General features: G+C 44.0%; 1 protein-coding gene across 1 annotated transcript in view; it reads right to left on the reverse strand.

Moving 5' to 3' along the window:
- Nucleotides 1-16,587, reverse strand: part of lama2 (laminin, alpha 2) — a 148,048-nt gene that overhangs the window by 99,786 nt on the left and 31,675 nt on the right. Inside the window, exons 4-12 of the mRNA XM_041860716.2 lie at nt 13,413-13,655; nt 11,733-11,912; nt 11,101-11,190; nt 10,734-10,851; nt 10,237-10,415; nt 9,905-10,004; nt 9,621-9,781; nt 7,944-8,084; nt 5,492-5,668 (exon numbers count right to left, since the gene is read on the reverse strand). Coding sequence (XP_041716650.2) covers nt 5,492-5,668; nt 7,944-8,084; nt 9,621-9,781; nt 9,905-10,004; nt 10,237-10,415; nt 10,734-10,851; nt 11,101-11,190; nt 11,733-11,912; nt 13,413-13,655 — 1,389 coding nt within the window. The remainder of the gene's footprint in view (nt 1-5,491; nt 5,669-7,943; nt 8,085-9,620; nt 9,782-9,904; nt 10,005-10,236; nt 10,416-10,733; nt 10,852-11,100; nt 11,191-11,732; nt 11,913-13,412; nt 13,656-16,587) is intronic.

Genomic DNA, 16,587 nt, shown 5'->3' on the forward strand with positions numbered 1-16,587 from the left:
TGCTTTGTAAGTAGGAAAACCTGCAAAATCGGCAGTGTATCAAATACTTGTTCTCCCCACTGTATATCCACAGTAAAACAAGTCCTATATCGACATAACCTGAAAGGCCGCTCAGCAAGGAAGAAGCCACTGCTCCAAAACCGCCATAAAAAAGCCAGACTATGGTTTGCAACTGCACATGGGGACAAAGATTGTACTTTTTGGAGAAATGTCCTCTGGTCTGATGAAACAAAAATAGAACTGTTTGGCCATAATGACCATCGTTATGTTTGGAGGAAAAAGGGGAAGGCTTGCAAGCCGAAGAACACCATCCCAACCGTGAAGCACGGGTGTGGCAGCATCATGTAGTGGGGATGCTTTGCTGCAGGAGGGACTGGTGCACTTCACAAAATAGATGGCATCATGAGGAAAGACAATTATGTGGATATATTGAAGCAACATCTCAAGACATCAGTCAGGAAGTTAAAGCTTGGTCCCAAATGGGTCTTCCAAATGGACAATGCATACTTCCAAAGTTGTGGCAAAATGGCTTAAGGACAACATAGTAAATGTATTGGAGTGGCCATCACAAAGCCCTGACCTCAATCCTATAGAACATTTGTGGGCAGAACTGAAAAAGAGTGTGCGAGCAAGGAGGCCTACAAACCTGACTCAGTTACACCAGCTCTGTCAGGAGGAATGGGCCAAAATTCACCCAACTTATTGTGGGAAGCTTGTGGAAGGCTACCTGAAACGTTTGACCCAAGTTAAATAATTTAAAGGCATTGCTACTAAATACTAATTGAGTGTATGTAAACTTCTGACCCACTGGGAATGTGATGAAATAAATAAAAACTGAAATAAATAATTCTCTCTACTATTATTCTGACATTTCACATTCTTAAAATAAAGTGGTGATCCTAACTGACCTAAGACAGGGAATTTCTACTAGGATTAAATGTCAGGAATTGTGAAAAACTGAGTTTAAATGTATTTGGCTAAGGTGTATGTATACTTCCGACTTCAACTGTAGGTAGGGAAAATCCAATTGATTCCCTTTTTAGATGTAATTTTAAGCAGGAAAATGTGAAGACAGTGCAAGGGGTGTGCAGACTTTCACTAGCGACTGTATATGATAACTTGCAATGCATAGAACAAGTCTTACCACCATCAAATGCACTTTTACAGTTTAATAGCATGTAACGACAAGGACTGAGATTAGACCTATATGCATAGTGAGGGTTATGAGTTATTGAATTAGTACTTAGCTGGGATATAATACTTAGCTAAAATGATCTAGAGTCCCCTTTAAAACCCAGTGAAGTGTGAAATGGCCCAACACCACCAACAAATCTCCACTCCTCTTCAGTGACATTACGAGCCATGTGTAATGATCATTAAGGGACAGGTTTTATAGTGGCACACACTCCCCATGCCTGGCAGTAATACTGACGAGGCTGTACTAGCCAGATGCATTACAATCAGCTTTTAAACAAAGATCCTTAAAGATGGAAACAGTTACAGGCACTGTGCTCTTGAAGATTAGGATGCCTAGTTTGCCACAGCCACAAGTGTGTTTTTGTTCCAATGATGACTGCATTCCTAAAATGTAGGGCGTCTTGTCTGTACAGTTGAGCACACATTCTCAGATCTAGGACAGCCTAACCTCTTTTGTATTTGTGTATCTTTGTTTTTCTTTCTTTCCGTTTCTTCTTCTCTCCTCTGGCTCCAGCTCTCCAAACAAAGCAGAGATGTGTGTGTTGTGTTTTTCCTGCTAGAAAGGAGCCCTCTTATCTTGGTGTTATTGAGCTGCTCTTCTTTCCTCTCCTGGCCCCCTGCTGAGGCTAAAACAGGGAGCTCTCAGGGCTTTGCTATGTTGAATGAAAGGCCCTGCCGTTATCTGACCTGGGAGAACCCCAGACTAGACTGTACCTGGAGGGCAAACCACTTCCCACTCAGCACTTATCAGAGGGGCCCTGAGTTTTCCCTGACCAAGAGACCTGTCTAGGATATAACTAGGGCCCAGAGTTGTTCCTTGTCAGATCATGTGGTCAGGGAAAACTGAAGGCCTTACAAGTACCATCATCACCCTGGCTAGAAGACCAGCCACAGCAGTGAGCTACATACACCAGACCCAGAACTCACTTCTACAGCACCAAAGCACGACATGAGATCTATTAATTTGTGTTGTCAAACCATTTGTTTTGGCATCGCCGATGTCTATCCATTTAGGATATAATTAATGCATAGCTGGGCAGACAACCAACATAGATATAAAATGTTACTATTGTCCCTAAGCATGGGGTTCTGGAGAAGGGTTGAGCTAAAGCCTTATTTGTTTCTATAAAAAAGGGCTAACGTGAGTCGTGTACAGACTGCAGGTCCTAATATAATGTCATGACAAACTCTTTACTCACATAAATCCAATTCACACTGAGAACACTTCACCCTCCATGGAACAAAGGGGCTGGTCTATGAAGGTAAAGTGCATTGTGGTTGGGAGGAGCAGGGGAAATCAAACCTTTTGTTTAGGAGCAACAGCATGCGTCAGCACACCACTCATGAAAAATATCTAATCCTCTTGTAAATAGCATCAGAAACACACATCAGGACACTCAAATCAATAAACCATCCATGTCGCAGTAGGATCTCTTTGTCTGGGATACATAACAAGAGCTCCTCGGACACAATCGTATATCTCACAATCCTACTGGAGCACAGTGGCTGATTCTGAACAACCATAAAAAAAGTGCATTTTGCTATATGAGGACACAGTGAGTTACAGGACAAATAAAGAGAGCACTGTGAAGAGAGGACTTTGGAGTTCGGATCCACTTTTATACATCACAGGGGAGGCCGTGTTAGAACAGAGACAGAGAGCCGGTGGCCAGCCACCCTACACCAAATATGCCCAGACAAAGATGGAGAGAGAGAGCGGGAGAGAGAAAAAGAGAGGAGGGGGTGATCAGGGCCCATCTTTCAGGAAATGAACAACAGACCATCCAACCATCCGCTGGGCTTCTTAAAACAAGAGTCGAACCGTGACCCCGGGAACCCATAGATCCTCACATCTGCTCCCCCATTACGAGCCCTGGCTCTGTTGACATTAATATCCAGGAGGCATCAATGTGTGTTTTCCCACCGGCCACAAAGAGATCCTCTGACTGCCTCCAATATGAGATCCTGTTTTGTTTGTGCATAGTGGGTGATGGTTGAGGTCCAAAACTAGGGCTTGGAAACACGGACATCTGGGGAACACTTTAACTGGCCCCAATGAGGCGGTCCAAAGTGAAAAGATCTGGGGAAGAGACTATTGGCTGCCTCAAAAGTTAAAAGAATTTCCCCGCTTGTTCGTCCATCTGTAACCAATACCGTGTGTTTGTGTTGCTGTGCTTTATGGAAACATTTCCGTCATTTTTTTTCTAGAGTATTTGGGATAGATGTAGATCAGAAGAACTAAGCAATTTACTAAAACAGAGTATCATTCAAATAATTGGCAAGTACTGTACAAGCAAGCACACAACATCTTGTTTCTAAGCAACCCATACATTTATAATAGAGTTCTAAAAAACCTCTAGCAAATACAATAATTTGAATCATGGGGGCTTCTTTAAAACAAACAAACAAAAGATTATCCACTAATGAAAAAAGCTCCAGTATCTGAATGAGCAGTCAGCTTTGGAGGCCTCCTTGTTGCAGTTCATCAGACATTTAAGTGGCAGAGCCTGGAAATGGGGCCGTTTGTGCCCTGCAGCCTCTGCCCCTGCAGTGTGGAGGAAATAGAGGGAATAGAGGCACGAGCACGGTGTGTTAGCCACAGTATGCAGTCTGGAGCATGAATATCCTCCTCTCTACTGTCAAGTGGGACAGAGGAGCACAGTATAACAGTGTCTACTCAGAGCTCTGTTAGAATCCTATAGGTGGCGCTCTCTAAGTCTCTAGTCTATAGGTTCCCAGTGAAGACTACCTCGTACAGGGGGGCCAGCCCACCAATGAAGCCACACAAACACACACACAGTAAATAAATACATTCATATGGGTAAAACAATCATTGGCACCCACCCATGCATATTCTCTTGGGCACTCTGCGCTCTGTCGGCCTTGTCAATCTGAAGGCGAGTGGTAATGGCCCCCGCTCCTCACTGGGAGAAAGTGCTGAAGTGTGTACTCAGGCAAGCGCTGCCGAGATGGGTTCATTTATCATCATAATAGTCTATTACCCATGATAGGTCACAACTCAGTGAAAAGGCAGCCGCAGTAATTGGTGCTATTCCTTTCACTTTGCTTGGCCAGGGAAAGCAAAAAGGCAGCCCTCGGCACAAGGGCAATAGTCAATCAACACGTGGAGATGTCTGTCCCAAAAAGTGAATCTGAGATTTGTTTGCAGGTTTGTGGGTTTTACTATCTCCTGTAAATCTGTCACCACATCTTCTGTTAAATGGAGAAGCAGGGTGTACGTGGTCGAGAATAGTTCCGGAAGTTAAAGCAATAGGCAGCTATTAAGATGCATTTCTTTCACTGATATGTCAAACAAGTGAATATACAGCTGTACAAATTTTTTTATAGGGACTATATTGTGTTAATTTCATTCTAATTATTGTGTGGTGGTACTCTGATCTGTTTTACCTCAATCTCCAGAACTCTAACTCAACAATGATACAAACTCTATTTGGAGAGGGAAGGACAACAGCAACAAGCCTCCCCAAATACATAAACCTAACATAAAGCCCAAAAGAACGAGACCTGTGTGCAGTCATAAACTCTGGTAGGAACTGGAGCAAAATGTAACAATTTCTCTTTTTCATTAGAAACGAGGCTGTCACTTTTAATGCATGTCACTATAGTGATAATTCACGGGATGAAACATGGCACCGCGGATGTACAGGAGTAATTGTGTTGGGCTTTTGAGCGCCACGTTAGCATGAGAGAATTCTCTGCTTCAGTGTCTGATCCTTTTACTGAAATCCTGCTTGACTGCCTTACACACACATACACACACACATGCGCGCACACGCGCACACACAGACACACAGACACACATACATGAGTTCCCTATTGTGGACCCCTATATAAAGCTCATAATGATATGATGTGCCTTTTTGACATTAGGGAGAGCAGAGTAAACCCTCATGCCTGAAGACGTTTGTAAGAGAAACATTTATTATTACAGAGTTCATGGAGCGAAGCATTGCTTTCCCCCAGAATGCAGTGAGGGGAAATAGAATGAGTTAGAGACAATGGGATGGAAGACATGCAAAGCCTATGAGGAGAAAATAGAAGAAACTAATAAATAGTCAAACTTAATAGTTTGAGTGTGTGTGTGTGTGTGTGTGTGTGTGTGTGTGTGTGTGTGTGTGTGTGTGTGTGTGTGTGTGTGTGTGTGTGTGTGTGTGTGTGTGTGTGTGTGTGTGTGTGTGTGTGTGTGTGTGTGTGTGTGTGCGTGTGTGTGGTGTGTGTGGTGTGTGTGTGTGTTTGTATATTTGTGTGATAATGAGGGCTGTTGTGTGCTGACCTTGTTGCCCAGGTATTCTCCAGGTGCACTCCAGTAGTAGACAGCAGGAAGGTGTCTCCTGGCCTCCTGGTTATCGATCCTGAGTGCCTGGGACCTGTCGTTGTCTCTGCTGGGGGCGGGCCACACCTTCCCCTCCCCATCCTCTGCTGTGAGGGACCAGCCCACCATGGATGTCTCCTGAACAGAAACACATAGGATATGGGTTTGATTCTATCAATGCATGCAGAAAGCTTATCACTGTTTATGACATTATGTTATGTCCTTGTTATGACAGTGTTATGTAGCCCTTATGATGGAGGATGACGTGTTAGCATAGTATCACTCATAAGATTACTGGATTGTGTATATAGCCAAGTTATCGTTACTCATTGTTCTTATTCCCCGTGTTCTTATTCTTTTTTGCTATTATTAATCTTTTTTCTCTCTCTGCATTGTTGGGAAGGGCTCGTTAGTAAGCATTTCACTGTTAGTCTACACCTGTTGTTTACTAAATACAATTTGATTTGATTTGTGATTTGTCCCTTCAAATATTGAGATATTCTGCTTCTGGTTTTACCATGCAGTGTTGTCTACAGATTGCCATCAACTGTTCTTAAAACTGTGACAATTCCAAAACACTAATTTGCAATTTTTTCCTCTCCAATGAACACAGAGACGACTCCTCCTGGGTCGAGATAAATATCAAAAAACATTTTCCACAGTCAGATTTTGGTTCAGGTATTTTTCGGTGATTTATATTCTGTATGTGCGAGGCAGAGGAAAATACATCATGGTTTGACACCCCTCGTCTTCCCTCTTCCTTAAATCACCATGAACACTCTTGTCTGGCAGCCTGCGATTTATACGACAGACGTTTCCCCTTGCCAGGCTATGATCATGTTTGTTTTTTACACATTTTTTTCCTAGATCTGCCAAGTGAATATCCTAAAATGTGGAATAAAGTGCCTTTTCCTCATGTTTTTTACATTAACCTTGTGTGTGTGTGTATGTGTGAGTGTGTGTGTGTGTGTGTGTGTGTGTGTGTGTGTGTGTGTGTGTGTGTGTGTGTGTGTGTGTGTGTGTGTGTGTGTGGGTGGGTGTGGGTGTGGGTTTGGTTGTGGATATGGCAGGCTGAGAGAACAGCTGGCCTGAAAGGCCTGTCATTAGGATGGAGAGAGGTACAGAGAGGTACAGATTCATTAGGATGGAGAGGTACAGGTTCATTAGGATGGAGAGAGGTACAAAGAGATACAGGTCATTAGGATGGAGAGAGGTACAGAGAGGTACAGGTCATTAGGATGGAGAGGTACAGGTCATTAGGATGGAGAGAGGTACAGAGAGGTACAGGTTATTAGGATGGAGAGAAGTACTGAGAGGTACAGGTCAATAGGATGGAGAGGTATAGAGAGGTACAGGTCAATAGGATGGAGAGGTATAGAGAGGTACAGGTCAATGGGATGGAGAGGTATAGAGAGGTACAGGTCAATAGGATGGAGCGGTATAGAGAGGTACAGGTCAATAGGATGGAGAGGTATAGAGAGGTACAGGTCAATAGGATGGAGAGGTATAGAGAGGTACAGGTCAATAGGATGGAGAGGTATAGAGAGGTACAGGTCAATAGGATGGAGAGGTATAGAGAGGTACAGGTCAATAGGATGGAGAGGTATAGAGAGGTACAGGTTCATTAAGGGCCCAGGCTGATTAACCTCTCCTCTGATAGTGTCCCACTTTGACCTTAATATGACTGATTCCTTTGTGTCATACAGGTTGAAAATGATATTCTCCACAAACAGATTAGACATACCCTCTCACACACACACACACACACACACACACACACACAACAACATACTCACAACGTCCTGTAACTTCCCTCACACACATGGTCGCACACACACACGGTTGCGTACACACACGGTCGTACACACACACAAACGCACGTCCTCAAACCACCCCCCACACCTCCCCCACCACACACACAGTGATTAAAGTGAATGGTGGTTTGAAGGGAGAACTCAAGGTCAGGTTAATTGCGGAGACAGATGCGTGGCTGTCTGTCACATGCAGTATCACACAGTAGATCAAGCCCTGTAATCCAGTGACAGGCCTGCTTCCACTGCACCCCCCCCTACCCACCACCCTGTTTACCCACAATCACCCTCTGCAGATCATTAACCTCTGACCCTCGCCAACCTCATCCTGCCAACATGTCAGAGTATGTCAGCCTGTATTTATGGCTGTGTGTATGTATGTGTGTGTGTGTGTGTGTGTGTGTGTGTGTGCGTGCGTGTGTGTGTGGCTCTGCCTCCTGCCTCCTCCACTCCACCCTGTCATCAGCCCAGCCATCAGTGCCCTGTTTCAATAAGGCCCGCCAGTAGAGGGTTAACTTTGCAGCGCAGCGCCAGGCAGGAGGCACTAATGAGTTGTGTTAGCGGGGGAAAATGAGAGAGTGAGGCCTGGCGTAGTCTCCTACATTATGGTAGGTCCAGTGGGAGTCGGAGCAGTCGCTCGCCACGCCGGAACAGTAGCACTTCTCGCAGCCGTGGAGACGCTCACCCAGGAGATGATAGAAACCCAGCTTGCAGCGGTCGCAGTTCTCCCCTTCTACGTTTTCCTGGAAAACATACACGCACACATACACACACACACCACACGCACACGCCACGCACACACACACACACACACACACACACACACACACACACACACACACACAGAGCATCTGGATGAGGAGGATGTGCTATACAGGCACTCACACACTGTGACAGCCCACACACCCCTGGGACAGACGTTCCCTTTCTCCCAAGATCACATACTGCACAAGTAGACAAAAGTCATTAAAATAATAACTAATGTGAAAAACAATAAGCTAACTGATGCCGGTAACATTCTACAAAGTATGACCACACATTGAGAGAAACTCTTCTAACAAACATCACCTGTAACAACTGGTAGTGATTATTGTCTGGTTGAATCTTGGATTATTAATCATGCATAGATAGATAAACACTTGGAAAAATCAACATTTTATATGCCATCATCCCTGAGCTTCGGCTAACGAACCGCAATGGGCATTCCTTTGGCATTGCCAAAGCTAGGTTTCTGTGGTTTTGAGTTGCCAGATCCTTTATCTCGTCTGGGGAAAAGAAAGAGGACATGAAAGAATTACGCTTTACAGGGCCAATTCAATTCCCCTGTTGGACTGGATTTGTTTCTCACAATGTTTGTGTATTGTAAATAGTGACTTCATGTCTCATAGTCAACCATTAATGGAAATTGCGTTGCCATTCTGGAATGGTGCCACTTGCTCTTGAAATATCATTTGCTGTCATTTCCAAATGTTATATTCCACTTACATTGGCTGGCTGCCTGCACAAAGCTATCACTGCTTGGGCACTGTCTAATGGGGACTGGCACACCCCAAATGACATTATTTCTAAGGTAGGGATTTCCCAATAATTGAATTGGGAAAAACTGGTTAGCGTGTCTTTGTTTAAACCTATACAGTATATGACCGAGAAAAAAACTTAAGAAGCAATATGAGACATTTTGCAAGATGTTGTAAAGGGGGGGAAAATGAGGTACTTGAGAAATGATTAGCTATCCTAAATGTTACATTAAACCAGCATTCTCCTGAAGCAATGTTTCTAACTGGAAAAGTGATGATGTATTTGTTAGATACCAACTGTCTTTCTCTGCCTGTGCACTTAAGTTAGAGAAAGGTTTCAGTAGCATCCGACTCAGCTAGAGACACAAAGAAATGCCATGTTTGACTGCACATCCTCCCCACATCTCAATAATTAGACGAAGAGTGCAAAGTTCCCCGATACTCCTTGACATCCCTGCGGTCAGATGGTATAATTGGCTAGTGAATGAGTGAGTTTGCCCAGGGTATGACAAATGTGAGACATGAGTGTGCACAATAGCAGCGGCGGAAGTAGCCGACTAATTTGAACAACAAATGATAAGTCACATTTTCTACTGGAGCAATTAGTGAGAAGAACTTGAGGGGACTCGGAGCTGTTGGCCCTACGAGGGAGTGAAGCATCATGCTGATGTGTCCACCACTGACACTGAATGGATTGGTTCTGGTGGTGGGGGAGGAGAGGAAGAAGGGAGGATAGAGATATGGGGGGGGGTGGTGACCTACCTTGCAGACACAGGGCAACAGGCAGGGATCCTTGTTTAGGCTTCCGTCTAGACTGCAGTTACAGCGGATACAGTTGGGGTAGCCGCTGTAGCCAAAGGTACACCTGTCACACTGCTGTCCCCCGTAACCCTGCTTACAGTGACAGGATCCAGCCGTGAGGTCTGTGGGACCAGACAGGAGGAGAGATGCAGGCTTTAGCACTAAACAGGGAGACCGGGGGTGGGGGGGGACATATGGCGGCTAAATCAGCGGGGAGAGGAGAACAGGACGGTTGAGTAGCATACCTCCTTCAGCCTGGGACTGGTCTGGAACACATGCTGGGGACAGAGAGCCTGCTGGGTCACAGGAGCAGGGCTGACACGGGTTGGAGTCCTCTGGACTCACCTGGAGGGAAGAGGAGAGATGGAGACTCTGACAAGCCATCTTTGATATTGGGAACATAATATATCATGATAGGGCCCCGAGTATTTCCTGCTCAGGCCAGGAACAACTCATGGCCCTAGTCACGATACAAAGCTATAGATACGGAGTGAGATCACTATTGATTATTCACTCATAGGCACCTCAGTCATTGCTTGGCTCCTTGTCAACTGGGATATACAGTACCAGTACATACCCCAGTGGGTCTGTAGTAGCCATCAGCACAGGTCTGGCAGTTGACCCCGGCTGTGCTCCTGGTGCACCCCACACACACCCCTCCCCCCACGTACTCCCCCTTGGAGTTCAGGCTCTGTTTGTTGTCTGCCACCGTCTGGTTGAAGTAACACTCCTCAGATTTCCCATGACAGTTACACTCTGTAGAAGGCATCAAATAAAATCAAAGGAAAGATTCAGTAAACAAATGGAATTATTACAGTACCTCATGGAAAAAAAGAACTGTATGAAAAAATTGTTTAGCACTGTTTACCAGGTGTCTCTCAAGTTGAGTTTCATAAGTTTTATAAAAAATTGAAAAACACCAGACATTCTTCCCATCAAGTTTACATAACATCAAAATAAGATAGCAAGATAAAACCAAATTACATAACATAGGATCATACTAAACAATTTTATATAAAATTGGCAGTTGTATGTACAGTATGTAACACTGTGCTTATCACTGTGGGGTCTTACTCTCACAGACGTGGCGAGTGAGGAAGGTCCCAGCCATCCAGGGTTTCTGGTTGTAGCCGGGGCAACAGCGGTCACAGCTCTCCCCACATGTGTTGTGTTCACACTCACAGCTGAATTTCTGACAGGGGATCAAATGACGCCATGTTACAGTGTCATCGTCACTGAAGGGACGACTCAGATCTTTTCACCCAAGAAACAACTGGAGCACACTTAAAACGAGGGCCGCAGGTCAAAGAGTATCACGTTTCGCTTTGGTGTTACTATCAAATGCTAAATGAACCGTGCCCAGGGGGAGAAAATCTATCTTACTTTATCTCACAGTGTAGAGAAGGGGCCATGGATGGAGACTGCAGGTTGATTGACATACCTTGGTCTGGTTGTTCAGAGGACAGGCTTTAGCATGGCCATAGCAGATACACATCCCTCCAACTGAGATGTCTTTGATAGAGTAGTAATACTGCAAAAACACATACGAGACAGTAACAAGTGGATAGAAATGGAGATTACTGGCATGAATATTTCTATCGTCATGGCTACTTCTACAAAAATACATCACAGTCTAGTATATTCAAAGACACTTATTTCTCCGAGAGTGAGAGACAATTTCATCCACAATTTCATTATTTAAGTCCCTTTTGTATGACTAAATTGAGCAGTATTTTTTAATGAAAAATTCCTCAAAATAAACCCTGCAATCTGTCCGGTAATTATGCGTCACACAGGAGCTCGCTGGGTGACTGATAGTGTAGGCCGAAGTCAACACATGATGAGGTGGATGTTGCTCAGAAAGGAACAGATTTTCTTAATTATAGACATTTTTAATTAAGACCCATCTGTCTGGTGAACGCAACGTAATCAACATGCCGCACGGCCATTTCACAGATTTTGATAGTGGTGGTGGGTAGAAAATAAATACGGTAGTGGCTCACAGATGGAATTCATGATGCTATATGAAGGCGATGGTAATGCGTAGTCTACGACACGTTGGGTCGTTCTTACCCGCCTGGTCACGATGGGGTCGACATCGCGGGGGTCGTTGAAGGCCAGGGTCATGAGGTCAGCGTTGAGGGTTCTGATTCGCTGGAACTGCAGGCGGATGTAGCGTGCGGAGGTGAAGTTCAGTAAAGTCGGGGAGGGGTCATCAGCGCTCGGCCTTCCATTGATCAGAGAGGTGTGGATCTAAGCCCCGGTTGCAAATTGAGACACAGCACCGAATGGTACGGATTCTTAGTAATAGATTAATACATTCAAAAAGACCCCAAGTAAGTTATAAAGGAAAAGGGAGATCTTCAATGACCCCTATTCAATATTGTATTTAACAAAGACTCAATTAAATATCTAAACAGAAAATCCATAACAAACAGCATCATAACAACATTCACAGCACACCACTGCTGAGGTAAGACGACAACACATTAATGGACCTGGCAAAAACAATATTTGGTTGCAGCTATGAAGGGTTAACTGTGTCTGCCTGCTAATTAAGGCTGTGTGGTTAGCTTGGCTGTTTTTGAAGAAGTCAGAGAGTGACATTTCAATATAAGATCTGCGATGCGTTGACATCCGCCTACGACTCATTAGGATTTCGCTATGATCATGCTGTACGCTTTCTGTCACTACCTAAAAGGAGCCGGCTGACAGGAGCTCCTGGTTGCCTGCGCAGAGCAGGGGGGCCTGGGCGGGGGACTCTGGGGGTTAGGGGAGGGAGGAGGAGGGGGGAGGAGAAGTAGGGTGCTAGAGAACTGAGTTATGTGGGTGATAATACAGTATAAACTGGATCAACGGTGGTGCTATGGACTGGACTGCTTTCATTGCTGTCAGTGAGCGCAGACTGTGCAATAGGTTCTCACAATTAAAAGGAGTTGCTCCGATACACAACTTATCGTGGTCCTCTGTAGCTCAGCTGGTAGAGCACGGCGCTTGTAACGCCAAGGTAGTTGGTTCGATCACCGGGACCACCCATACACAAAAATGTATGCACGCATGACTGTAATTCGCTTTGGATAAAAGTGTCTGCTAAATGGCATATTATTATCAAGGCAGCGTTACTGTCTTTTGTGGAGTGTGTATGGGTTGATATGTGTTTGTGTATTCTTCTTCGTGTGAAGTAGGCTTTCTTTATTCCAAATTCCAACAACAAAAACAAATACGGAAAAATGCTAGATATGGATGATGCAACAGAAAAGAGAGCGCTTTGAACCAGCACACCAGGAAATAAAATGTGCCATGTGCCTAGACTGTATGCCTAACTTGTAAACAAGATGTCCACTATTAGGGCAACTTTGCTCACCACAACTTTAATTAAGTCAATTTGATTGTGAGCAGCTGGTGAGTGATTTCAAAGCTGACTCATGTAATTGAACTAAACCACCAGGGCACTTAAATACTACTGAAGCTGGCAATCAAGTCAGCAGCAAATGGCTTCCATACATTGCCCATTAAAGCAAGTGAATGAAAGTGCTGGTGGTCTTATTTCATGTGGGCCATGGGTGAATCTAATATATTACAGTGAAATGGAATCCAAGTTTTTACATTGTGCATTTGAATTGAAATTGAATTTCAGTTTGAAGTGTTCAACAAATAATCATATATACTATAGAAACAAGTCCCTGTAGCTGTTACGCCACAGCTGACCCCTATAACCTTTCAGTGACCCTATGTGGACCCCTGACCCCTCACCTCTCCATTCTCCAGGGGTTGGATTTTGGAGTAGAAAGAGGTGCAGATGACCTCGTCATCGCGTGTGTAAGATGGCGGTCCGGTGCGGGGAAGGATGTTGAAGCGGGTGAGGCACTCTGTGTCTGTGATGGCATAGTACTGCCAGGGGGTAAAGGTCACCCCGTCCAGGGAACGCTCCAGCACCCAGTTACCTGGCCTGGGGGAGTTGGCAGCCTTCAGGATCATATAGGCTATCTGGAACACCTGGTTGGACAGAAACAAGAGTGTTATAGCAGTATATTTCAGATATAACTCAGAAGCTTAGCTTACATAATGAACTGAATCTTGAAAGCCCTCCCTTTGTGTCTTGTGAAGTGATTGACCCCGAGATTAATATAAGAAGTTCCATATTCAGGTTAAGAAAACACATTTGCTTGTTCAATAGACACTTTCACACGTTCATAGACAAGGGTAAGTCAGATCAGTGAGGTTTGAAAGGAAAACCGGAGACACTAAAATAAAGAATCCTGTCAGGGAGCAGGGTCAAGATTGTGCCTCAAGTGTTTATCGTTATGAAATCTCCACTCCTGTACAGGATTCTGTACAATATGGAGTCCTTTCTTTGAGGTTTCCAATGAAACAGCACATGGATTCCCATGCTTCAGTCTTTTCAGCTATTCAGTATTGGAGTACCTGAGGGCAGATCAGCTTTGGCTGTCTCTGTATGTTGCAGGACAGAGATAAAGTTACATCTACAGTACTATACCCTCGAAGGCCACATTTGAATTTCATCAAGCAGTAAATGCAACCAAAAACAATGAGCACAGGGGCAAGGCAACACACAGCTATTTTGTCGCTGACATTTTCAAGTTAATATGTCTCCCAGCCTGGGAGAACGACTCAACATCAAAAATGACTCACGGTTTGCCTCTTTCATCTACAGTAGATAACGGTGTAGCGTTTCGACGTTTACAATAGAGAGAGCACCACTCATCCCCTACACTGAAACCCAATAGTATTCTACCCAGGTAGCAGGGGAAATCTCACAAAGCCACTTTGTTTCCTTTATTCAGATGAAGTAGGAAGACAGGAAGGCTGGTGGATGTTGTCCTCATGCAGCATAAGGGGTAGGTAGGGTGGATGTTTACCTTAATGTGATGATTAAAGTGTAGAGTGGCGTCTGGGGGAAGGAGAAACGAGAGCTCTTCAGTGCTCGACATGTGTTTGCAGGGCAGAGCGTGACCTGGTAACCACGGTCAGAACACAAGTGTTGGAGTCAAGACCTGACCGTGTGGATTCCAGGCCAGGGACAGTTTAGAGCTACAAGTCCAGTGACATCAGTGACAATAGTGTCAACGCCTGCTCTGCTGTGATTCTTTGCCCCTACTGGCTAAGCTCTAAGTTCTGGGTAATTTTAAACACGGATAAAAATTGGCAGATTTGGCATATATTTGTTTGTTTGCACATATTTATTTGTGTTTGTTCTGATCAAAGTTAAGTCAGAAGAGATTTACTGTTCCTAAAAATCTGTAGTCGCTATAAAGAATTTGAATGTAGAGCACGTCATATATGACAAGGTGATTGCACTAGTTTGTAAAGTAGTATAGTAGAAGTTAAACTTGAAAAACAACAAAATAGAAAGGCCAGGTCTTGGGTTCAGTGATAGATAACCTGTAAACATCAAACATTTAAATTGCTCTGCCGAATTAAAGCACAGAACTTAGATAACCTACCTACCTATGCTCAATCATCTATTTTCCACGTATCACAGGAAGTGATAAAGAACGTCCATCAAACACTCTCTTTAATTACTTTGAAATAAGGCCTATGACACCAGAGAATTCGAGAGGCAATATCTATAGGTCCATTTTTATTTTAATCCACAACTATGTAGGCTAGCTCTCTAAGCTCCAGCTATAGATAAAGCCAGGTCACATCACTTTCATTCTCAACTGGAGGCTGAGGTGCCAGAGGTCTATGGTGTGGGCTTGTTTTGTGTGCCCTTAGGTGTTGAGAATAATCCCTGCAGTATGTAGCTAACACCCGCTTCATATTATATTTCACACTAAGTCGAGCGCCACTCACTGAGAAACACCTCCATGCCTATGAATAGCATACCAAGTTAAAGTATCTGTCATGTATGTCATTAATCATTAGCTGTCTTATAGAATCTAATTCAAACATACTCAAATGTCCTGTATATGAATAACACGTTTTTTTCTCTGACTTAGATCAAAGTAGTAAAGTCTGTGTGGATGTCTCATGATTTTTTCCCCTTCATATTATCCAAACCCAAAAACACACTAAAAGGCCTCCATTTTCCATAGTATTTATGCTCCAGTTCAGACACCCCTCAGTGTCTGTGCTAAAGTATTTGGAACATTGAACTAATAACTGATTGGACCAGGGTCAGTCAAACTGGGCAAAATGTATTGACAATTTTCAGTCTCATCAAAAAGTGGCCAAGACGCCAAGACACACATACACGCACACGCATGCACACACACACATACACACATACATACATAAACACACACACACACACACACACACAATGCCCCCTCCATCAGTGTCTGTCATTATTCAGATTTCCACTCCAGCAGGGGCTCCTGGATAACGAGGGGGAAATGAGAGCACTGATGTCACGGGCAATAACGATACGTTCACACACATCATCGACAGCGCCAACATCACAGACTCATTTATTGCAGGAGATGACAGCAAGCACAGTGACTGGCCGCCAGGGAAATGCGCCTGAATGGAGCACAAATAGGATTCCATTTTAAAGGGCACTGATAGTGAGAACACTTTGCATAAAGGGCCATGGACAAAGCAAGCTCAACCATGAGGGAGGGAGTGACATGACTTAATATGGAATTGTTCCTTGCCACTGTGATTCCAGGCTACTGTTAAGCACTTTGTGACAAATGTTGTTGTAAAAAAGACCATAAAGGCTAAATACAAATACTGTAGTTTGTTGGGTGTTCACTGTTGGCGTCAGTAGATATCAATTAAATTATTCTCAATACATTTCTACTGCATACAACTACTGATTCATTATTCATGGTGAAATCGCAATATTACAACCTTGGTATATAACCCTCAATATGCCGTTATATCTAAATAGTCTAACAGATGGTTTTGCTGAATATTATTATTTATTTTTTTCCAAGATGTGTTATCTCGGGAATTGTTT

The sequence above is a fragment of the Coregonus clupeaformis genome, chromosome 33 (genome assembly GCF_020615455.1).
Source record: "Coregonus clupeaformis isolate EN_2021a chromosome 33, ASM2061545v1, whole genome shotgun sequence".
NCBI classification, from domain to species: Eukaryota; Metazoa; Chordata; class Actinopteri; order Salmoniformes; family Salmonidae; genus Coregonus; species Coregonus clupeaformis.